The sequence below is a fragment of the Alnus glutinosa genome, chromosome 8, assembly GCF_958979055.1.
Source record: "Alnus glutinosa chromosome 8, dhAlnGlut1.1, whole genome shotgun sequence".
NCBI lineage: Eukaryota > Viridiplantae > Streptophyta > Magnoliopsida > Fagales > Betulaceae > Alnus > Alnus glutinosa.
This window is the reverse complement of record NC_084893.1, coordinates 8,815,903-8,839,629: the sequence shown is the minus strand read 5'-3', so window position 1 is coordinate 8,839,629 and position 23,727 is coordinate 8,815,903. Positions and strand designations below refer to the sequence as shown.

General features: G+C 35.9%; 3 protein-coding genes across 4 annotated transcripts; 1 reads left to right on the top strand and 2 right to left on the bottom strand.

The window, feature by feature from the left end:
- LOC133874485 (glycerophosphodiester phosphodiesterase GDPD6) lies at positions 1 to 7,619 on the top strand. Of its 2 annotated transcripts, none has more exons than XM_062312311.1 (8): positions 1 to 193; positions 1,124 to 1,302; positions 1,762 to 1,945; positions 2,194 to 2,268; positions 3,399 to 3,508; positions 4,050 to 4,268; positions 5,350 to 5,505; positions 7,214 to 7,619. In XM_062312311.1, the coding sequence occupies exons 1-8, from the start codon at positions 178 to 180 to the stop codon at positions 7,457 to 7,459; spliced, it is 1,185 nt and encodes a 394-aa protein (XP_062168295.1). In that variant the 5' UTR covers positions 1 to 177; the 3' UTR covers positions 7,460 to 7,619. The 2 variants fall into 2 exon arrangements, with proteins under 2 accessions (XP_062168295.1, XP_062168294.1); XM_062312310.1 differs by lacking the exon at positions 1 to 193 and adding an exon at positions 508 to 600.
- Positions 7,620 to 9,452: 1,833 nt separating this feature from the next.
- LOC133875465 (replication protein A 70 kDa DNA-binding subunit B) lies at positions 9,453 to 13,084 on the bottom strand. The gene is made up of 12 exons (XM_062313611.1): positions 12,844 to 13,084; positions 12,401 to 12,547; positions 12,099 to 12,317; positions 11,811 to 11,988; positions 11,444 to 11,714; positions 11,260 to 11,362; positions 11,058 to 11,182; positions 10,891 to 10,969; positions 10,657 to 10,801; positions 10,222 to 10,382; positions 10,021 to 10,141; positions 9,453 to 9,915 (listed from the first exon to the last, which is right to left on the bottom strand). The coding sequence occupies exons 1-12, from the start codon at positions 12,978 to 12,980 to the stop codon at positions 9,715 to 9,717; spliced, it is 1,887 nt and encodes a 628-aa protein (XP_062169595.1). The 5' UTR covers positions 12,981 to 13,084; the 3' UTR covers positions 9,453 to 9,714.
- A 3,849-nt stretch (positions 13,085 to 16,933) lies between these two features.
- On the bottom strand, positions 16,934 to 18,501 carry LOC133876085 (uncharacterized serine-rich protein C215.13-like). The gene is made up of 2 exons (XM_062314378.1): positions 18,009 to 18,501; positions 16,934 to 17,706 (listed from the first exon to the last, which is right to left on the bottom strand). The coding sequence occupies exons 1-2, from the start codon at positions 18,499 to 18,501 to the stop codon at positions 16,934 to 16,936; spliced, it is 1,266 nt and encodes a 421-aa protein (XP_062170362.1).
- Positions 18,502 to 23,727: the final 5,226 nt, after the last annotated feature.

Genomic DNA, 23,727 nt, shown 5'->3' with positions numbered 1-23,727 from the left:
GGTAGATCCACGGCACGGATTCCTCCGAGCCACCAAAATGTAGAAGCTCCCGGCTACACGTGATACTTACGCCTTTTACATTTTTTCAAAACAACCGAGAAAGAACAGAGGTTGTCCAAGAACAAAGCAGAAGAGAGAGAGAGAGAGAGAGAGAGAGAGAGAGGCGGTGTAAATGCCATGGCTTTCTCACCGTGTAAGTGTGTCTTTCTTTTTTCTTCCATGTTCTTGCCGATGATGACAACTCTATGAATGGTTACTGGGTTTTTCGGTTTTTCCATGATTTGATGTTTTTGTTCTTGTTTAGCAATTGGATTTTCTTCTTCTGTTGGTTTTGATGCCATTTTGGTTACAGATATTTGACACTCAGTTGAACTATTTTTGGACAAAGGTTGTTGCATATGATTTAGAATTTGCTTCTTTTTTTTAATGGGGCCAATGGAAGTGAGCCATGTCACTGTGCTTGGTAGATTTTTGTCCTGGATTAATTCTCAGACCTCCACCCTCTGATCATCAAGCCCCACCCCCATTTTTTTTTTCATTCTAGGATATCTTTTCATGACTGAATTCTGATGAATCCTTGTCATGACTACCATGGAAAAGGTACGCTGACTTAATGTTCAGTTGTCAACATATATATAGTTGCTCTGCATGACTTTTCTCGCTCTTTCTATTTTCAATTTTCTATCAAGAAAATTATTCCAAGATGTGCAATGATGTTCAAATAATTCATATATGGTAAAAGAATACCCCAAGAGTTTAATACTATCTTTGCAGTCTTGGATAGCTGTCTCATTTACTCTATTGATGAACATTTGAGGCATAGCCCATATCAAATCTTGTCTGACTATAGAAAACTGACCCTATGCATACTATATTTGGTTCCTTTACTATTTGCAATTAATGTGTTGCTATTTGATGGTTAATATTATCAGATCAAGTTTCTATATAACATATATGGCGTAAATTTTTAAACTCTGATAATTGTGACAAAGGAATATAATGTTTTTAATGCATGTTGAAATATGCAACTTTTTATGCAGATTGTATCATTACTGATTCACTGCCATCTGATTCTTGGATAGACATATTTTACAGTTTAGTTTTGGTATTCTCCACTTGGCAGGCATTGCCCCTTTGGTAATTCTGTTCCTCAGCGTTGGGTGTGCTGCAAGGCCCTTCTATCCACTCCCTAGTAAAGTAGCTGAGGGCAGTAGAAAGCCTTTACAAACTTCTCGTCCATATAACTTAGCTCATCGAGGTTCAAATGGAGAAATTCCTGAGGAAACTGCTCCTGCATACATGGTAATCATGGGCATGCCCGCCTGGCAAATTTTTAGTCTTTCAACTATCCTACTCATATGTCTTTATCTGAGATTGCTCAGTTCATACTGAATGGCACAATAAAATCACTGAGCTGAAGAATGCCAATTTCATTTTTTTTTTAATATATCTTATTCATATTGGTTGGTTACTCAAGCTAGTAAATCAATCCACCAATTAGACCTGAACATATACATAAAATGTATTGTGGGGTGTAGGCGATATAGATTCTTTAGCTCTATATGTGTGCGTGCGTGCACGCGTGTAATATGTACATACCATGTTTACTTTTCTTACAGTGTATTGGTATAACATGCATAATTATGAGCTGCCACGATTGGATATAAAATTATGGGCATTGCAATCTATTTTTCAATTAATATGATGAGCCTCTTCTCTGTCCTCAGATAATATGTACCATAAAATGACTTTATCTTGCAGAGAGCTATTGAAGAGGGTGCAGACTTCATTGAAACAGATATCCTATCTTCAAAAGATGGTGTTCTTATATGCTTCCATGATGTAACACTCGATGCTACCACTGATATTAATAAACACAAGGAATTTGCCAATCGTAAAAGGACCTATGAAGTCCAAGGGGTCAACACCACTGGCTTTTTTACTGGTATGGAAGCCATTTAGCTTTCACCTTCCGTTTTTTGTAGTATTCTGAAGATTGATCATATTGTCTGGCTAGCTACAAGGTTAAGCTTAGTGCATTAGTACCCAAAAAAATTAAACTTGCACTCTATGCATGTGTGTCTGTACAAGTACCATTATTGTCTTTAATGCTGTTTTCACCTTTGTCAGTTTTTTCTGTTACAAGGATTAGTTTAAGTCCAAAAACATTGAAATAATTTTAATTATGTGCAGTTGATTTCACACTAAAAGAACTACAGTTGTTGAGGGTGAGGCAGAGGTACCCATTTCGAGATCAACAATATAATGGTTAGTTTCTCTTTGCGGGGACAAGTGTTCTTGAGCTGATTAAAATCACCCCCCCCCCCCCCCCCCCCCCCTCTAATTCAGTAGACCATGTACAAATTATTTACTGCTCCATGTCATTTTTGTTCATAGTTTGCTCAATTCACTCAGTCGAGAACACCTTTGCTAATCTCAGTGAAAAAGTAGATTACGTTTCCATTATTATCATCTTTTCCAATTGATTAGATTTGAACGTTGGTCTTTGGGGTTCTCTTTTTTCTTTTGTTTTAACTACTATTTGTTGATTCACAACCTTTGGTTTGCACAAAGTACTATTAAATATCTATTTTACATTTAAAATTTTCAAAATTAATTATATTCAGAGTGCTGTTTTTATTTGTCTTAATTTCCAAATATATCTTTTTACCACCAAACTAAATGTATACTATTATTTGGTTCAAGTACGTGGTATTACAAGGACAAGGAGGCCAATAGTATGTAGCTCAAGGTTGTGGGAAAGGCATGTTGATCAGGATCTTGTCTCTACAGAAAGATGTAGAGCAAGAGGGGCTACCCAATCAGCTGTCATTAGGTTTTTGTGTTCAATGTATCTATTCATCACAAGTTTCCTAATTGTTGCCGTTTTAGTAATAAAAAATAATTTCCAGTTGTAAATAATTCAGTAACCTGGAAGTTTTGGCACGTTAACTGTCACAATTTATTGAAGCAGAAGAATTCCCCATCAAAACATAGTTTTTACTCCATCAGTGTTGAATTGAGTCCACTGGCTCATTCTCTGAAACATTTGGTGGAGTTGAACTTGATTCGTTGCAGTCACAGTTGAACAATTGTCTTGTATTCTATTTTAAAACCTTTTGTTTATATCTGCCCGCCCTTCTGAAACTCTAATATTTGTGCTGCCCTACGTGGAGACACAATCCATTATTTTAGATAAACATGAATAGCTAGCACCTTAGTCATAGTTGCCTAGATCATTGTATAGAACCTGTGTGTATGATATGCGATACATGTTAGGAATTTTAAGGTATTGTAATTCAGTTCTTTTCTTTTCATTGTAAAGGAATTTTTTTGCCTTTCACTTGTGCTATGTATAAAAGTAATTAACTATATTCTCTATCTGGTCTTCTCCTTAGGAAAGTTTACTATTATTACTTTTGAAGAGTACATTTCAATTGCACTGGATGCTACCAGAGTTGTTGGAATATATCCAGAGATTAAGAATCCAGTATTTATCAATCAGTATGTGAGTATTTCTCCCTAAAAGTCTGGCACAAGAAAAGTTGGTTGCGTTTGAACTTATTGAGATTAGAGTCCTCCCTCCTCCCCAATCTCACCAAAAAAGGAAATGATTCAGCTTGGATAGAATGGCTATTATTTTCTGTTTAATGAAATATTGGGTCAAAATTAGAGACCATTCTTTATGTTTCCAACTGTATGCTGATCTCCATTGGGGTTGTAGTGTTAGAATAACTTATGATAAATCTGAACTAAAGAAGGCAAACAACTCTGATTTGGGAGAGCAGTAACATTGTTGGAAGCTTAAAGGACGAGGCTTGTATTATTTGAAAAAAGAAAACCATGAAAAAATACATTACTTCTTGTTTTCATGTTTTCCATAAGAAAACTTGATGGCAAGGGGTGTGGTTTACCAGTTCATGTTGAGAAATTAGTCTGTTGTGGCTAAAAGATGACCGGCATGGTTAAGAAGCTGGTTATTATTGCTAATGCATTCTTTTAGACAACAATTCTACTTCCCCTAACATATCAATTGATACCATGAACAGGTGAAATGGCCAGGTGGTCAGAGATTTGAGGATAAGTTTGTGGAGACACTTAAGAAGTATGGATACAAGGGTTCATATTTGTCAAAAGAGTGGTTGGCACAACCTGTATTTATCCAGTCATTTGCTCCAACTTCACTTATATATGCATCAAATCTGACAGATTTGCCTAAGATCTTATTAATTGATGAAGTTACTGCTCTAACTCAAGACACTAATCAGGTTTGTGTTCTCCCTGGTATAACCTCTCTATGCATGGCCTACTAAGCTTCTTTGTTGACTTCTATGCATGTGTGCTCTTAAAGTGGACTAGGTGAGTTAATGATCTTGAAACATTGCATTTTTATTTAGGTCCTCTCCAAGAGTGAGCAAATAATAAAATGTCGTAGACTGTCTACATGTCTAGATCATAAGACTTACGAAGAGCCAACGAAAGTAATCTCAGTGCAGTAATTGATATCAGGCTTTTATCACATGTAAAAACAACAACCAGTAAATGAATTCCCCAGCTTGAAAGGAACTTTCTGCTCAAAATGAGTTTCAAAAGTTTTTAGCAGAATCCACCTACCCCCTTTACCTTTCTGTTTGACTTAAAATCATTGCTGAAACTCCTGTTCCTGTTAAACTGTAGCTGAAAAACAAGTTCGTTTAGTAAAAATTTTATCCTTTGTCAAAAAAAAAAGAATATCTAAAACAACCGTATCTTCTATAGAAGAATTTATTTACCTTTTGTTATATGCTCGTAAATTCTCCTTTGCCCTCCTAAAACTGAAAGTGTTGTAATGAGTCCATAGTTAGAAGATATTTGACATTTTCATAACTCTTTGGGTGGTCAAGAACCATGGCCTTCCAGTTCTAGAATTTACCTGGCATTTCATATCCTGTTTTCTAAATTGTTCCTATTATTTGAATATTAATTAAATAATTAAATTTATCATTTTCTATCAGCTTTAACATTTTGAGACAACTGGTTATTTAACATGATATTAGAGCAAGAATCCTAATTTCGAAGTCTGACACAATAATTTGTCTTCGATTTAAGTTAAATGTTTTACGTGTTGGGCTTCACTTATTGAAAAAGAATTCGAACCCACACGTGAAGGAGAATATTTGGATATTCACGAAATAATTAAATTCACTATTTCCAATCAATTTAAGCTTTTGGGATAAATGGTTATTAAATATCTATCAAACTTGTTTACCCTCTACAGTGCCTGGTTTACGTAAGATGATTCTTTTTTCCTTTCTGAACCTTCCAATATTTAGATTCCTAAGGCAATAAAATGAAATTGATGATGTGCAGTCATATTGGGAAATTACTTCAGATAGTTACTTTGACTACATTAAGAAGTATGTGGTGGGCATTGGACCTTGGAAGGATACGGTTGTTCCTGTTAAGGATAATTATTTGCAAACACCTACTGATCTTGTTGCCCGAGCACACTCCCATAACCTACAGGTACACTTCTTCTATCAAATGCTTGTCTCTTTGATTGTGGTAATATAGTCATATATGATCCAAGGCCATCACAATTAAGAGTCATTTTTCTTTAATGTTGCATTGATTTGTTTACCACTCTTTCCAGCTTTCTTTTCCCTCTGAAAATCTCCCCACTTTGATCAAAGTGAACGGTATAGCCAAGAAACAAAGCTAAAAGTCTCAAATCACTGTCAGGATGTTGAGTAACGCTCAAACAATATAAAAAGGAAGATGTCTTCTCTTTGGACTAGTCCGTGGCACTCAACAGTGTAATTACAAATAAAAGGACAAAATAAGTAATATACCTAAATAGTTTTCACTCTGATCACTGAACTTAGGGCCAAAGCTGTTGTTGCACAGCAGTGCAAGCATTTGATTCAGAGCGAAGAATGGGGTCACAGATGCCATTCACATCACTGGCCCAATCAAAGGGAATAGCAAAAATGAAAAAGGTGTAGCTATAGGGGCTGTACATATGGATCCTTTTCATTAAAGAGAAAAATATAGGATTAATGGAACACTATATTTAGAGCTGTAAATGAACCGAGCTATTCATAAACAACTTGAGCTCGACTCATATAAAATTGAATTGAGTTCGGTTTGTTTATTAAACAAATCAAAGGTGAACAGAAATTTAGGCTCATTTATTAAACAAGTCAAACTCGTATAAATTCAGCTCGACTTGTATAAACTTGTATAAACTCATAGAACTACATTTTTATTATTTTTATAGTATTATTTAACTTTGTAATGTGAACATCTTAAGTATTTAAAAAGACAAAAGGAATTATCTTCCTAATGTAATAAATATAGCTTGTGTGTGTGTGTGTGCGCGTGTGAAATATGTTTATAGACTCGAGATTGGATTGTTTAAGATTTGAGTTAATTCTAATTAACTCAAATGATAAAATTTTAACAATAATTAATTAACTAATGATTATTATGAATTTGGAAAAAAAAAATCACAATATTTATTTTGTATAAGGAATGAATACGTTAATTGAGTAGCTCGTGAATAAGCTCGAGTTCGTTCGAAAATAAAATGAACCGAGCTTGAACATTGAACAAATTGTCTAGCTCGGTGATAAGCTCAAATTCGACCCGTGTTCGAAACAAAATTAAACGAATTGACTTTGAAAGTTCAATACTCGGCTCGATTACAATTATAACTATATCATTAGCAAAGTTTTTGCAACAACTATGTTGCATCAGACTGTTGACAGAGAAGTTCTGACGCTATTTTAGGAATGGACACAAAATTTTCTGAGTTAAATTGACTTCTCAAATGATTAGTTTGAAAGGTAACTTAAGTTGTTGGTCACTATAATTCACTGTTTGGGTTGTGTAATTGATTGGGTATCTTACTTATGGTTTTGTTTGTATGGCCAGTGAGTTCTTGTTACTCTGCAGTCTAAATTAACGCGTCAATGTTCTTCTCTAAGAAAATGTGGTAAAAACTGGAAGCATTTCATAGAAAATCTCTCTAATTATTTCCTTAAGAGACATGACATTATAGTTTCTCATTCTGTATTGCAGCATTGGTATGCATCCTATAATTGTTTGCAAATGTATTCTTTTATTTCATTTTCTTCTTTCAGTTCGTTTGGCCGGGAAATGTTGACTAAAGTTACATAATTTTTCACCAATGCTTGAGTTGAACTGCAAATTTGTCATGGTGATCATGCAGGTGCACCCATACACTTACCGAAATGAGAACCAGTTCTTACACTTGAACTTTAATCAAGACCCTTATGAGGAATATGATTACTGGATTAACAAGATAGGAGTTGATGCACTCTTTACAGACTTCACAGGCAGCCTCCATAATTACCAGGAATTTACCTCTTCTCTTTCTTCAAATGATAGTGATAGCCGGGCATCTAAACTATTGCACAAAATTGCAGCAATGATAAAATCCTATGAAAAGGTATGAGAGAGCAAGTTGTATGCACCATTATATATTATCATCCTGTTTCTATGCACGTTCTATGTACAATAACATCATTGAAACTTGCCCACTGGAGGTAATTTTTCAATTGTTTTTCTTAGCATATTCAGCAATAATAGCCAAAGTAACTATCGAAAAAGTATAACTTTATATTTTAGCTACTGTTTTTTTTTCATATTCTCTTCAACACATTCTTTATTCTACTCTATACTTGTATTTAAATATTATTTTGTGTGGAAAAAAGTGTGAAAGAAATAGGGAGTGAGAGAAAAAGAAAGAAGGAAAGTGAGAAAAAAAAAAAAAAACTCTTTGTAGTGTAAATAGTGAATAGACAGAATAGCCCATTTACTATTCACACTAAAAGAAAAAGAAAAAAAAAAAAAAAAAAAAAAAAAAAAAAAAAAAAAAAAAAAAAATTCAATTTTGCCTATTCTATTGGAGACAAAAAAATGGCTCATTATAGTCAAATTTGACTATTTTGAACCATTTGCCTATTTAGGGGTGGGCGTCGGGTAAGTCGGTGCAAAAACACCATTTCCGACTACCGACCGGAATTGTCGATAAAGTCAGTTAATTACCCAACTTTATTCCATGAAAACTTTTTTTTGAAATTCTTGGATAAATTGGAAAACTCGGATAAATCGATAATTATTGGTCGGGTAAATAGGAAAACTCAGAGTCAAGCAACTTCACTTGCAGTACTCCACCAGATCGGAACAACTGAACAACAAATCGAACTGCGAAAAACAACCGAACAATTATGAAAACCAACCGAACAAATACAACCGAACAACAATCCTATGAAAACAAAGCAAACAAAATGCCGATTTCCACATCTTACCTCGAGAGTTTGGACGAGTTGAACACAGTGAACATCAGGACTTCGAAACACGAGAATGAGAGAGAAAGATAGGTGGATGGGCGTGGGTTGTGAGCAGCTCCGCAATTAGGCGTCACAGTGTGGGGCGGGGAGGAAGTGATCCTAGGCTAGAGTTCGAAAGACAGCGCCATGAGGTGGTGAAGTGTAAAGACTGAAGATTGAAAGTGTCTGAAGTGGTGTTTTGAGAAAAAAGTGTATATATATATGTGTGTGTGTGTGTGTGTGTGTCTTTCCTTAAACGGTGTCGTTTGGCTCCTAATCAAAACGTCATTTTGCCTTTATCGAGTCGAGTCGAGTCAGTAACTGACGAAAAGCCCAATTTTACCAATTGCCAACCGGCTTAAATTTCAAAAAAATATTTATTCTGATTTTCAAATTTAAAATTATTCTATGGGTGGTAGGTGGTCGAAGGCGGTGCGGTGGCCGTTGGCGGGTTTTTCCCATTACCTTTTGCCTCTATTTAGGTTGTCAAACAAGCCCCTAGCATTTCTCACCAAAAGCACATACATAGACTACATAGTTATCAAAGTCATGATAGCATATTTGTAAGGCAACCATTTGAACGGGGGGCAATGCCTAGGTTCTAATCTTACTGCCCATTAATGATGCATCGCCCACTTCTTGGAATTCAGTATTTACCATCGCTAATTGCAAATCAGCAATTTATAAAACCATCAAGGCTAACCATAAAAGTGGTATTGCTAAATGATATGCAACTACAAGACTTGCTTTCATTTTGTATTTCTCATAATTAATAATCATTTCACAAACTGGGACCATATGAATTGGGGAAAATACACTATTGAATCTACCATATGCAATTCATTACAAGAGATGTAAAAATCTACCATTGAATCTATAAAACCAATTGTATGGTTCGAGCAAAAAAATGACACCAAACAGATCTCATTTGACATATGTAACTATCCCACTTGATAGTCTGAAAGCGCAAATAAAAAATGCTTTGTAAGACCTTGATCTCAAGTCATTTATGTCCATTCAAAGCAAAACTGTTCCTTGGTAAAAGACTACTGAAAGTCTGAAGTGGATTACTACCATCACCAAGCTTCAATGCATAGGTTGACTATACTATATTAGTTGTCAAAACTCCTGTATAAATGAAGACTGCATTATATAGGAACTTAGTAATAGTCTAAAAGAAATACTGCAAGCGCACCCTCAGAATACAACTAAACAATCTCTATTAATCACCTGAAAAGACATATATTACAAGCAATGGTGTGGCATCCAACAGTTGCCAGCAAAAAGGTTTGTCTTATCAGCATCCAAGCAAGGAAACTGATGTTAAGGAATGTTGCCTAGACAAACATCATAGAAATAGTAACTAGACCAAACCACCCTATTTAGAAACTCTCATCTTTGATATCTCTTCCAGCAAAAATCTTGACTCGGCAGCAAAATCAACCGGAGCAACAGCCCTGACTGTGATCCTTTGCCTTTTCTCATGATTGTACTCATTCTGAGCAACGCTAATCCGGAAAAGATGAGAATTCCAAGTAGCTTCTTTCAGTTTTGTTTGGAAGGAATTCTCTTCTCCAACCTGGAAATTTCAAAATGGTGAAAGAATTAGAAACTAGTTTCCAAATATTTTACTTTGTTTTCATGTTAGGTTTAACATGTCATATCAATTTTATCGGTAGTTTACCTGTGATTTCAGCTTCTCGAGCTCATCAGCAGAGCACCCAACAATTTTCTCTGCATCCTCATTAAAGGCAGATAAATACGCTTCACCGCTTGCATCAGAAACTTTGACTACCATTATATACCTAAAAGAAAAAAGAAATAAAAATTAGGACGCCTCCACTTGCATGTTGATTCTAGCTTGCATCAAATTCCCAATTCTCACCTTAAATTGCACTCTTCTTCATTTTTCTGGCACCCTTCACACCAATACCCAGCCCCCAAAGCCTCTGTCACTTTTTTGTTGCAAGTTTTGCAAGCACGGTACCACATTGTCTGATCAGGCTTGATGAAGCTGATATATCCTCTAATGCTGAAAAATACAGGCTGCCCAAAAAAAAACACAAGGTCCATGTTAAAATTGAATGTCTAGTGCCAATTTGTTGAAATCAATCTTTCAAATCCTGTACTAAACATATTCAAATTGTTAGTTTTACAACTGGAACTATATGGGAACTTTAAAACCAACTGCATAAGTTCCATAGCTGAAGAGAATGCCTTTCAGAAATCCATTATAATCACTCCAATGCATATGAAAAAAAAAAAAAAGACTTAACAAAAAGGAAACCCATTTTATAATGAAGAGTTCATGACAGAATACCTTGTCCTCGCCCAAGGATGGGTTACTGGTTACGTGAGAAAGAGAAATTCGGTCAGAGTACATTGATCTTGAACCACTCTTCGTTGATGGGCTCATACCAGCACTGACAGAAGCCATTGAACTTTCTTTACCCTCGGAATCATACCTGTTTACAAAAACATCAGAGTGAGAAAACATGGTCACAACTCACAAGGCCAGAAGAGGGGGGGCAATAGCCTTCTGGCAGTTATATACCAGGATCTCAACTTCTTTGCCTCAGGTATATCAGGATTTACAATTACTGTGCTTCTGCCTATTGTTGACAAAGATACACCTAAAACAGCATACAAGGAGTACATTACACATGGGAACAGCATAAAAAGAGCACATTTCAAATGGGAACCTATGTTCCTTTCTGTTACCTTGAAAGTCCCCAACTCTAAGAGATTTAATTGCAACTATAGGAGATTGGTTTGCAGTATCCAAAAGCTCCTGCCCTATGTTGGTTGCCAGCTCATTCCACAAGGAGACCACAACTGTCTTTTTCCTGCAATTCGGATACAATATTTTCAAAATAAAGTATAAGCGTATGAATATAGTATCCAGCGTAAAGTAGAAACTCACGTCTCATCAGCAATGGTAATATCACGCTTTGGGATATTCTCATTATCGCTCTTCCTCCGTATGCTCATTGTAGGAGACACATTTTGAACTACTCCAATGACGTCTGAAATTCATAGGCACAAAAATTCAGCATACGAGGAAGAAAAAGATTATTGACAAACATTCTAAAAGTGAGTTCTCTTACCCACAAGCTCCTTCGCGTTGACATAAGGACCCAACTCATCAATCTGGACAAAATCAAATTTTGTTTCAGGAACAAAGGTCTCTTCGTTGCGGGCCTCTTCTACCTCAGAATTCTCGTTCAAGGTCATTTCATAGTCATTTTTCACTGTCTTAAACTGCTTGTTAGCAAGTTTCAGACTTCCCTTTGAAATGTAATAAACCTTCCCCAGTTGAAATCTGTCATAGAATTTCTTTGCAGCTTCATTGAACATCGTCGCTTGTATTTGTGTGCCCTGAAAAAAAGGAACCAAACTACTATATTTACCTGACAACTGAGATTCTGAGAACAATTTACATCCAATATAACATTTTAAATAGAGATGGCTTACATCTTCATCTGTCAACTCTATATTGAAGACACAGCCTTCTCCTCTAGCGTTCTTATAGGTACGCATGTTTCCTTTGCTTGTGACACGAACCTTTATGGTCCAACTGCCTTGATAAGGGTTCAAGGAAACCAGAGGAAAAACCCTTCGCGTCATGGACATCCGTGCAGCTGGGGCCATACTGAATTTCAAAAATAAGAAAGAACATGAAATCACATAACCCATGAAGTCCTATCTTAGATTCTTCATTGCAAAATTACATTCACAGTGTGACAATGGGTAAGAACTCACTTTTCACGCTGTTCATGTACGATCTGAGCAGCCGATTTTGCAACCATCTCCTGCTTTGGCCTCAAAACAATGCCAGGTGCTTCACTTTTTACCTCGCTCTTGATCTCACTTTCTTGCTTTGGTTTCAAAAAAATGCCAGTTTCCTCACTCTTTACCTCGGAAACGATCTCAGATTCAAGCGGGGGAGAAACCACCTCACAATTTGTGACGATTAGATATCTGAAACAGCAAAACACAAATTTTGAGACCCAAAAGACAATGAATATTGTTATTGTTGTAGCAGTGTTGGAACGGATGCTTACTTGTCAGGCTTGTTAGGAATGTCATTGAGAGTATAATCAAGAATGCGAATGAGACCCAGGTTCTGAATCTTTCCTGACATCACCTCAGAACTCATACTTGCTGGGAGAATCGCTCTTAGCTTCCTCTTTCCATCACTAGCTGAAAACCTGGGAGCAGATTATGGCAAAAATAAAAACAGCACTCAGATGCATGTAGATATGCCTGAATGTAAATGATGATGACGATGACGACGACGATGATACAAGTAAATAGCCAGATCTAAAATCTAATATTGAAATAACACTTTCTGAGCAGCCAAATCTCGCAGCCAACGGATCCAGATCGCCGTATCGCAAATAATAAAAAGAAAATAAAAATAAAAACAAAGCTTCAATAGGAAGCCCAAAGTCAAATAATGCGCATCTATGTACATGGTAATTAGGGTGAAGGGAAAGAATCGCACATAATACGGCTACCGCCGGTGCCTGTGGCCTTGAGATCGACGACTTGGACGACGATCTCCGGGACGTCCGCGGAAGATTCCGGCGACGGGTTCGCTAGTATGGTCGATATCGCATCTGCGCTCACCGACTTCGCCATTCTCTCTCTCTCTCTCTCCAAAAGACTCTCTGGCTGATTTGGGGAAATGAAGAACAATAGAGGGAGACTGCAGGCGGAGAGAGTTTTGTAGATGTGATTTTCGGCGCGAAATGACTTTGAATTCCTTTTCCTTGTTTTTTTTAGTCCCGCGATTTTGATTTACGCGGCAAGTTTTGGGATTTTGGATTTTGTGGGCTGCCCGCCTATTGTTTTTGTCGATGGAAAATGGTGTCAAATTTCCACTTTTATCCTTTTTTCTTCACGGGCCCTCCACGTCAGCTCCCGGCCCAGTTGGCTACTTATTCTCAGGGTCAGGTTGCGTAATTTTAGAAACAAGAATTGAAGGTCATGGTGGGAAGTGGGAACATGTATGTATGCCTCTTTTTAGGGATGCAATAATTTGAAAAAGATTTTATTTTTATTTTTTAGTGTTTGGTACGGTGGAAAATAACTTTTACTAAGCGTAAAACATTTCATCTAAATTGGGTTGAAAAAAGTTAAGTAGTTTTCTTCAACCCAGTATGAAGGAAAACTCTGTCCAGCGTAAAATAATTTATGTTTCTCATCTGCGTAAAAATCAATTTATGCCGCTCTCTCACTCCCCGAACAAGCAATTGTAAGAATGTCTCTTATGAGGCCTACCTGCCTGAGTAGGTCTTAGTCTGTCCCAACACCCGCTCGAGTAACTAGGCCCCTCATAATTGTCCACCCAAATTGCCAGTAATATGAACGGATTGAATCTAAATCCTACCCCCGAATGCCTTTTATTCTCGTATGCTCTTTCTTCACATCTTCTCTTTGTTATCTCTTTTTTGCAACTCCTCATATTATACGAAAATATAAAAAATATTATTTGGTAATTTTCGGTACAAGACAAAAGGCCATAAAATGTTTTTCAAACCATTTTCAGGATTACAAGCAAATAATAAAAAATAATTACTTAAATTTTATGCCGAAACAAATGGAACTTAGACCGTGATCGGCTTTGTTCTTGATTACCATTGGCAATTTGTCATCATCATGAGTAGGAGTGCTAGGGATGGAGCGGATATTACTGTTTGCCTTATTACTTTCGTGATTATAGATTTGAAAACAAATGGCCTTTTGTTCCGCTAATTGATGTCTTTGTCATATTTGATTTGTGTGTGGATGAAGAATCACCTCCAGCACCAGACTTTCACCAGCCCTTTCTACATTTTCTTCACTATAAATGGCTATCAAACTTTACTACTTATATCTCAATCGTTTATTTTGTTTTGAATTTATTTATTTATTTTATTTATTTTTTTAAAAGAAAGTGTTTTCAAAACCATTACCGAACGAGACCATATATTGGTGACACACAAGGGCCAAGGCTATTAATATGTGTGTAATAATGATTTTCAGAAGTATTTTTTAGTTTTGATTTGAAAAAGTGTTTCAATGTATGTGAAAAGTGTTTTTTGACGAGGTTACATTTATTTTAAAAAATGTTTATTATTTTGAATTGTTTGATAATGATTATGAGCAAAGTTCTTTTTTTCTTTCTAAATTTTACTTACTCCTTAAAGTTTTATCATTTTTACAATCGTACATTCAATCTTTAAAAGTTACAGTATCTGGTCACATGTTTTAAAAGTTTGCAACGTAGTCCTATGTTAGGATTTGAAAATCCTCAAAATACTCATATTTTAATATAAATTTTTTAAAAAATGTTTTTTTTTTGTACTTTTTTTTTTGTTTTTTATTTTTAATTTTAAATTAATGGCAATTTTGTATTTTTATTAGTTTTACAAAATTAAATATAAGGAACATTTCACTCTCATACGGTCTGATTTAACATTAAATTTTAAATTTTTAAAAAACTAATAGTACAATCGCAAAAGTTGAAGTTTCCCCTTTTTTGTTTTAAAAAAAAAAATGATGGAAGAAGTAGTTTCAAAAGGACAGAAATTTCTTAAAAATCGGTTTGTAGGAAATTTTATACAACCCACATATAAGATTGACATGTATCCCTTCGCATGTAAGAAACACGTGTTGTTTTAATAGTATATGCTTCTCACATACTTTTTTAATAACATTAATAAAAAAATCATGTGTTTCTCACATGTTTAAATGAGACATATCACTCTTATACGTGGATTGTAAGAAATTTCTTACAAACCAATTTGTGAAAAATTTCTATCATTTTCAAAATCGCTGCCACACAAACAGTATTGTTGATACGTGCACAAGGCTATTAAATTCAGGTTTAGAGACGCTCACACATATATGAAAGAAAATTAAGAAGAAAAGCCTCTAAGATGATTGAAATATATATTCTAAATACAATTTTAATCAACCAATTAATGACATTATGATACATGCATGCATGTTGGTCCATGAATGAAAGATCTCATTCTTCAACAAATCTTAGTACGCAAGAAGCTTCCAATCATCCCGGCCACATAACCCCCTCAAACTACCATCTTATTGTCAATGTATCTCACAAACTACCAATTGTGTCAATGTTCCCTCTCAAACTACCAAAAAATGTTAATGCCCCCCTAAGACCAACAAAAGACAAAAATGACCCTAAATTTTTTTGAATAAGACAAAAATGTCCTTATAAATTAAAAAAAAATTAAAAACTAAAACTAAAAAATTAAAAATAAAAAAATATATTTTTTTAAAAAACAAATTAAATAATTAAATAAAAAACAAAAAAATAAAATAAAAGAACGAAAAAGAATGTTTTTTTTTCTTTTTTTTAAAAAAGCAAATGCAAAAATAACTTAAAATTATAAAAACAATTTTTAAAAGAAAAAGAACATTTTTAAAAAAAACGAAAAAATAAATGAAAATTACTTTTAAAAAAATAACAATAATAAACAAACCAAAAAAGAAAAAGAAAAAACAGTTTTTAATTTTTTTTTTATTTTTTTGGTATAAATTTTTGTTATTTTATATTTTTTTAATAATTTTTTTAGTTTATTTTATTTTAATAATTTTATGAAGGATATTTTTGTCATTTGAGGGACATTGACACAATTGGTAGTTTGGGGAGGGCATTGACAATGAGGTAATAGTTCGAGAGAGTTATGTATATTTTTCCCTATATATATATATATATATATATATAGTCTAATCTAATTAATCCTATATATGTGATATTTTTGCTTAACTATAGTAAGAGAAACAAGAGGTAAATTTAATCATTTAATGACACTTTAAGAATCTGAAACCCCGTTAAAGATGGAGATCGTTCATGCAATGTAAACTAATCAACTGGGAACAAAGAAATTGGAAAGCTACAAATATACAAGTCTTTTGTCAGAATGATCATTGCTGACGAGATTTTGTATAAGGCAAAAGGTTTAAATGGCTGATCAATGTCCTAAAGAACAGAATGGGCAACAAGAGAAGCAAGATAGCCATCTGCTGTGGGCCAAATATGAGGCTGCTCTAGTAGGCGTTCGAGCTTCATTTGGTGATTCTTTAGGGGTCTGTAGATGAGACAGAGGCCGCGAAAGTTGGGATTTTGACTGTTTCTTTTGCCTCCCCGATCCCACCTTCAGAGAGCCACTTTTACGATCCACATCCCCTGTCAGTCTTCATGCAACAAGAAAAATTTTCTCAATATATATGCCAGATGATTTCACAATCTTAAAGACCCAAAAAGGCTTAGAAATGATTAAGAGTTACATGCATGTCAAGTAGTTAAGCAAATTAAGCATCCATGTAAATTAAGTACTGTTAGATGCACACGTACACTTTTTCTCTTATGCTAGTTTAGATTGATTATCTATTTGAGATTGCGTTAAAGAACTTAAAAACTGCTTTGTATCAAGCAAAATAGTCCGTTTAGTTACTCTAAAAAGACTCAAAATTGCGTTTTGGAGAAAAAAACTCTTCCGGGTTTTTTTTTATATATACAGAAACTGTATTGTTCAGCGCAATCTGAAATAAGTCTCGAGAATTGAGAGGGAGGAAGCTTACATTGGAAAAGCAAAAGACTTTGTACTCCCATTTGAAATGCTAGCTGAATGAGATGGTCCCTCATGAATAGATGGACTTTCTTTACCACGATCTTCTTCATTCTCCTTTATAACCTCCCTCATTGTTGCTGCAGCTGTTCCTTCAGTTACTTCAGACCCGTCATCCAAAGTAGCCATTTTTTGGCCGGCGTCAGTTGATTTGTTGGTTGGAGGTGGCTGGTTACTTGACAAGTCTATCAACGGAGGAGCAGCAGATATGGTTACATCACCAACAGACTTATCCAGCTCACCAGATTTACTCATCCAGTAGAGTTGTTCTCTGGTGAAGCTCATGTTCCCCATGTGAATGCTGAACAACGATTCATTTGAATTGAGACTCCATTCCATTGGAGCTGTAGATTTAGTTCTAGCAAAGACATAAGATGGAATCCTATACGGAGCGGAAGCAGAATCACCACTTCTATCCATCACCTGTACTGGAGGAAATTGTGTTGCTGACTTCTCTGTTAAGCTCATGAATTCATTGCTATAGCCAGATTGTTTATTCTTGGGCATGGAGCTGACTGGAATATCCTCCTTGCTGTAATCTGAAGCTAACTGAGGGCCTGTACTGCCTGTAGGAGACTTGTTGGTTGCACTTGCACTCGTTTCTAAGGGCTCTGCAGATGATGTCGAGGGTAACAAGGGCTCTAACTTTTTGTTCATAGAGAGATCAGGCTCCAAAGGAGCTATCTCACTATTCTTGTCAAGTTTGAAGATGCTAGTACCACCTGTTAATTAGAATAGAAATCAAATTATTAAATGAACTCTTTCTTATGATTAGCTTAAGTTTTTTCGATAAGTGGTGATTTAACATGATTTCAGAGTAAAAGTCCTGAGTTCGAACCTTATCTTAGTCAATTTACCTCTCATTTCAATTAAATATTTCACGTTCGTGTTGGACTTCACTAATTAAGAAAGAATTTGAACTCACACATATTGGAGAGTGTTAAAAAATAAATTAAATGATTAAATATTTCATATCCTTTTTTTGGAATAAGTGGTGATTTAACGGTACTTGCTGAGAACTTACTGGAAAAATCTATACCCAACTCGAAGGTATCTTGGGGCGAAGATTCAGATGCAAACGATGATGATGATAAGGATGAGTGGCCTAGCTTTTTTCTTGGGTGAGAAAGATCTGGTTCACCAAGATTAGTAGCAGAATATGCCATTAAATCAGTATGATCAGTTTTGCGGCCATGTCCAGGTTCTGTAGCTAATGTTGCCTGATGTGCATTGACACCCAAATAGAAGGAATCTTGAGACGAAGATTCAGATGAAGAGGATGATGATGAGCGACTTAAGCTTTTTGTTGGAATGGAAAGATCAGCCTCACCAAGGATGGTAACAGAATCTGCCATTGTATTACTATTGATTTTGCTTCCATGTGTAGGTTCCATGGCCAATAATGTTCCTTTTGATTCTTGCTCCAAACGTCCTATCTCATTGTTCTGGTTGGGTTTTTGAGTGCTAGAAGTTCCAGCAGATGCTGCATTTGCATCCAATTGGAAGGGTTCCACCATTGAAGGTTCAGAAGCAGAGGATGATGATGCTGATGATGTGTCCTCAACCTCAAAACTCTACTAGTTCACCTTGGTGTCCAGATTCCATGCATGGTAGAAAGTGTCTGATTTCATTCCGGCTCCAAAGGTACTCAACCATCTAACATTATCGGACCTTATATATGCTGTCAGAATAAGAGGAAAAACGGGGGATGAAACACACAAGTTCACAATTACAATTCGTGCAGATTAGTATATATAGCAACTGAAAAATAGTGGGAAATAAGAAATAAAACTTTCAATAAGCAAACTTGAGTACCAGTCAATAAATAGAGTTTGAAGTCAGAGAGAAATTCTCCCCAGTCAATTAAAGAAGAAAATGGATCAACAAGAGGTGGTTAGATAATAGATATGATTATAACCCACATGGACAAATACAGATAACAAACATAAGTGCATGATAAACAAACGGAGAGCTCATTTGCATTCATCGATCATGGTGGAATTCTCCTCACTTTCCTCACAAATTGGTTCATGTTATGCAATATGTGGACATTTTCATGTGCTATATATACCTTTGCTTTTGAGCCGGGGGTGGTAATTCGTGTTCACGGAAAATTTCAGTTTTGTTTGCATTGCTATAAACAAACTATGAGCTATATATGTACAGATTGAATGAAAACAAAGCATTAAAAAAATGATGCTTCATTAATATATGTAAATCAGCAACAAAATCAGTCCTATAGCCATTAAGAAATATATATTCTAATTAATTGATGAGTAAACCAATAAAATTAACAAAAACTAGGCATGCATATCAGGCATCAAAATAGATATGTTAATGAAAGATTAATAGCCAATTAACATATCATAGAAACAAAAGATTTTGGGAATCAAAGAGTGCCATACATGGGTTTTAATGTCGGAAAAGTTACTGGAATTAAACACCAGGCATCCTCAAAGTTCCAAAGAGACTAATGGTTCCAGCCAACGAAACCAAATAGCCCAAATGGCCCCACAACCAGCAGTACCTTTACGTCAATCTATGAAGGGTCAGCGATGAAAATTAAGAAAGTGAAATTGGCAGATAACAGAGAGAGATAGAGAGAGAGAGAGAGAGAGATATTGGGAAAATGGAGGGAGACGAAAGACGAGAGAGAGAGAGAGAGAGAGAGAGAGAGGAATGGAAGGCCTTGCATGGTTTTAGGCGTATGATTCTCTCTTTTTCAGCGGCGCGCGCATTCATGCACCCAACTAACTTTTCAATCTCAGGCGATGGAGGTGCAAAGATGTCAAATTTAGTTACTTCATATCCCAACCATGCATGACCCATTTATATTTTGCGTTTAGTTTGAATTAAATTCATTATATCTACCATTTCTAGTTTTTTATGTGTAGGCTTTTCTCCTGGCATACACAAGAGTTTAGTCAAGAAGCTGAAGCCTAATAATAATAGTATTGGGCCCCATGCGGGGGCGGAACTAAAATTTTAAAAAATTGGGGAGATAAACTAAAAAGGAAAAATTATAATTTAGCTCTCTAAATTATTACTCGTTTTGCAACTAGCCCTATAAACTGCCAACACTCCAACTCTAGCTCCCAAACTACCAAAACCTTTGAAAAAGACCCCATTTGGTGAAATATCCTCATATGACTTCTGCCACGTGTCATTTTTCAATTAAAAAATAACGTAAAAAGAAAAAGTAAACTAAAACATCAATTTTATTTTTTATTTTTAATAAAAAAATAAGAAAAATGGGGTGGCCTGCAAGTCGCCACAGGAGTCAAGGGTGGCTTCCAGGCCACCCTTGCACCTCCCAGGGGCGGGGTGTGGCCATGTTGCTACCCCCAGTGGCCCGGGGCTGGCTTTTGGGCCACTCCACCCAAATGAATTTCAGGGTAGCCCAAAAGCCACTCTTAAGGGGGTCAGGGGTGGCGTGCAACCACCCCCAGGGGCCAGGTGTGGCAGCGCAGCTACCCCAAATGGCCAAGGGTGGCTTTATGGCCACCCCAAATGGATTTCGGGGTGGACCGAAAGCCACCTCTAGGGAGTCGGGGGGAGGTGCGCGACCACCCCTAGGGGCCAAGGTAGCCTGCGAGCCACCCTCCTCCTCGGTGGCAACCACCCCCAAACACCCTCTTTTCTTTTTATAAAAATAAAAATAAAAAATTTGGTTTTTTTAGTTTTTAATTTTTATTTTATTTTTTAATTGAAAAATGATACATGGCAGGGGTAATATAGGGATATTTTGTCAAATGATGCATTTTTTAAAGGTTTTAGTAGTTTGGGGGGCCGAAGTCGAAGTATTGACGGTTTGTGGGACTAGTTGTAAAACAAATGGTAATTTGGGGGGCTAAAATGTAATTTTCCCAACTAAAAAAAATTAAATTGGGGGATAAATATTTGGAGGGTCTATTTCATAAAATTAAATACCTAAAATTTAAGATTTTTTTAAAATTTTTTGGTGATTTTTTTTTAAAAAAAATTGGAGGGCCGGTGTTGAATTATATTATGGAATTTAATTTCAAAGATTTGATTATTGATTGTAATTAGATTTAGTGGTAATCAAATATGATTGATTTGATTACCATACGTATCTAGTACTTCGAGAGTAGTGTTATAAGGATGACCTATGTTTTCTTTGAGTTCTTCTAAAATTAATATAACTTTTAAAATCACAATTGGATCAAAATCCAGTAATAATCCATCACACATCTAATGTGATTTCAAAAGCCTACCACATCAATTTTGGGAGGACTCATGTCCTCCTTATAGCATTACTCCCACCCCAATTAATTCTTATATAAATAGAAGTCTTTTGTTTTGTAACATCATCAAATGAATAAAAGTAAAATATAGCCTTACGGCTTTATCCCACTACAAAAAAAACGCAAATTCTAGACGGTTTAAAACCGTCCAGAAATGCAGAAAAACCGTCTGCAATCAATTCCAGATGGTTTTTTTTGGACGGTTTAAAACCGTCCACGAAAATGCGTTGCTAATTATGGTTAGCGACGGTTTGGGCAAAACCGTCCGGAATTGCAGGCAGTTTTGTCCAAATCGTCGAGAACCATTTCTAGACGGTTTGGACCAAAACCGTCCGCAAATGGTTCTAGATGGTTTGAGCCCAAACCGTCTGTAATTTATTGTAGACGGTTTGGGCCCAAACCGTCTGGAAATTATCTGAAAAAATAAAATAAAATTTTATTTAATAGAAAATTTCTTAATACAAAATCCTGTAACATCTAAATCCAAATTCATTTCCAAATCTAAATCCAACATCCAACATCATCCAAAACCAAAATCCAACATCATCCATATCCATATCCATATCCAATCCAACATCCAAATCCAAATTCAAATTTTCACAATAGTCTACTTACATATCATACATTAAATTCAATTACAACGACAACAAAATTCAAGTCCAAATACCTAATTAAAACCCAAAAAAATTTGATACCTAAATCTGGCAATGACAATTAGACATCACCTTCTTGATTGTTTTCCGTTGACGGTACTTTTCCCACCATAATCATGGCTACCATACGTTTGACACTTTCCAACTCTTCCTGTTGCGCTGCATATTTGGTGTTTTGCTCTTCGCACAAATTCTTCAAGCGTTCCCCTCAGCAGCCATCTCTATTTCCCTGGGAGTAGGCGCACTAGATATTGATCCTTGTTCGAAGGAATAAGAGGTGGATTTACTGGGAGTCGGCCCTAGCCCCAACCTGCGTACACGTCCGGCATGTTCCCGTCCTAGCACTTGTGCGCACGCATCGTTGTGCAACCAATATACCGACCCCTGTGAACTTGAGCGTTCTGAAGGCGACTGATGTTCGATAATTGCCCTTATCTTCGCCTGCACAAAACATATAGATAAAAACATTTTCAATCTTTTCTCAAGTGGACAAAAGGTTAAAATATATATATATATAAAGAAAAAAACATTCAACCGGAGAATAATGTATACGTATTTATCACGTACTTACCATAGCTTCCCCAGCCGTTGCATTCACAGGGTTCCCATCTTTCTTGGTATGCGAGGCAATGAACATATCGTCTCGGTTCGGGGTTTCACCTGTGTCTTCCTCCTGCAATATCATTAACATACTCAATTATAACCTTATTATCTTACTATAGTGTTTACAAGCCGTGAGCGTTTTAAATTTGTTTTTACCATTTCTCGTGCAACCTGTGCAACGCTCTTCGATCCCAGAGTGTGAAGAAATGCATTGCAGCTACGACTCATCTTGGCCTTCAATGAATTCGCCTATAAAAATTGTAATGTTAATATGTGAATTCTTAACAAAATAAATAAGGCAATATATAAAAATACCTTATCAGCCGAAGACAACCACCTATCAACTTGCATTTCCAAGTCTTCTAAATCAAAAATTTGCGCTGTCACCGCCCTACTGACCACAGATTCTACGGTATCTGTTTCTTGCAAATTCATACTTTTCTTGACCTCGTGCCTGAACTGCCTTCTTTTTGTTGCAAGGTCCATCAACGTTAGCCTTTTTATGTTCGCAATGACGTGAACAGGCTCCATATAGAATTTTTTCTAAACACAAATGAGAGGGTATAACTTAATTGGAAATGTAAGACTACAAAACTATAAAAATACATTTTCTAATTTTGAATTGTAATAAATATGGTTGATGATGACATAAATATTGTTTTGGTATGCATAGGTTAGAGTTCCATATATAATTTTTTTCATACCGTTAGGGCGAGCCACATCTCTTCCTTCCCTTCTGGTGGTAACTTCCTCCAGTTACCATGCAACTGAATAAAATGACCATTTCTTACGATCTTCCCACAGATTCTTCTAAATTTATCGCTACTCGGGCCGGTTGGTTGGTATGAGGCATTGAATTGGATCACTATCCTTTCCCCATTAGGTATGTGCCATATTTCCTTAGGACTACCAACAGTCCTAACATTCCTTCTACCCTGCTCATCTGCATCTCATAGAATGGATTACGTTACACTTGATTGTTACTAAATTAGTAGAAGATTAGCAAAGTAATTGACTATCATCAAACATAAAATAATCCATACCTATTGTGTGAACTTTTCCACCCCGTAACATACGCGGCACCTGAGAAGTACTGCTATGATATGAAGTCTCAGGCCTTGATTGTGCTAATGATCCAAAATCCATATCAGGGCCTACACATTGCTGAGGATCTACACCATCTTGTGTCTCGTTAAGGTCTTGTGTTGTATCGTCTGACCCT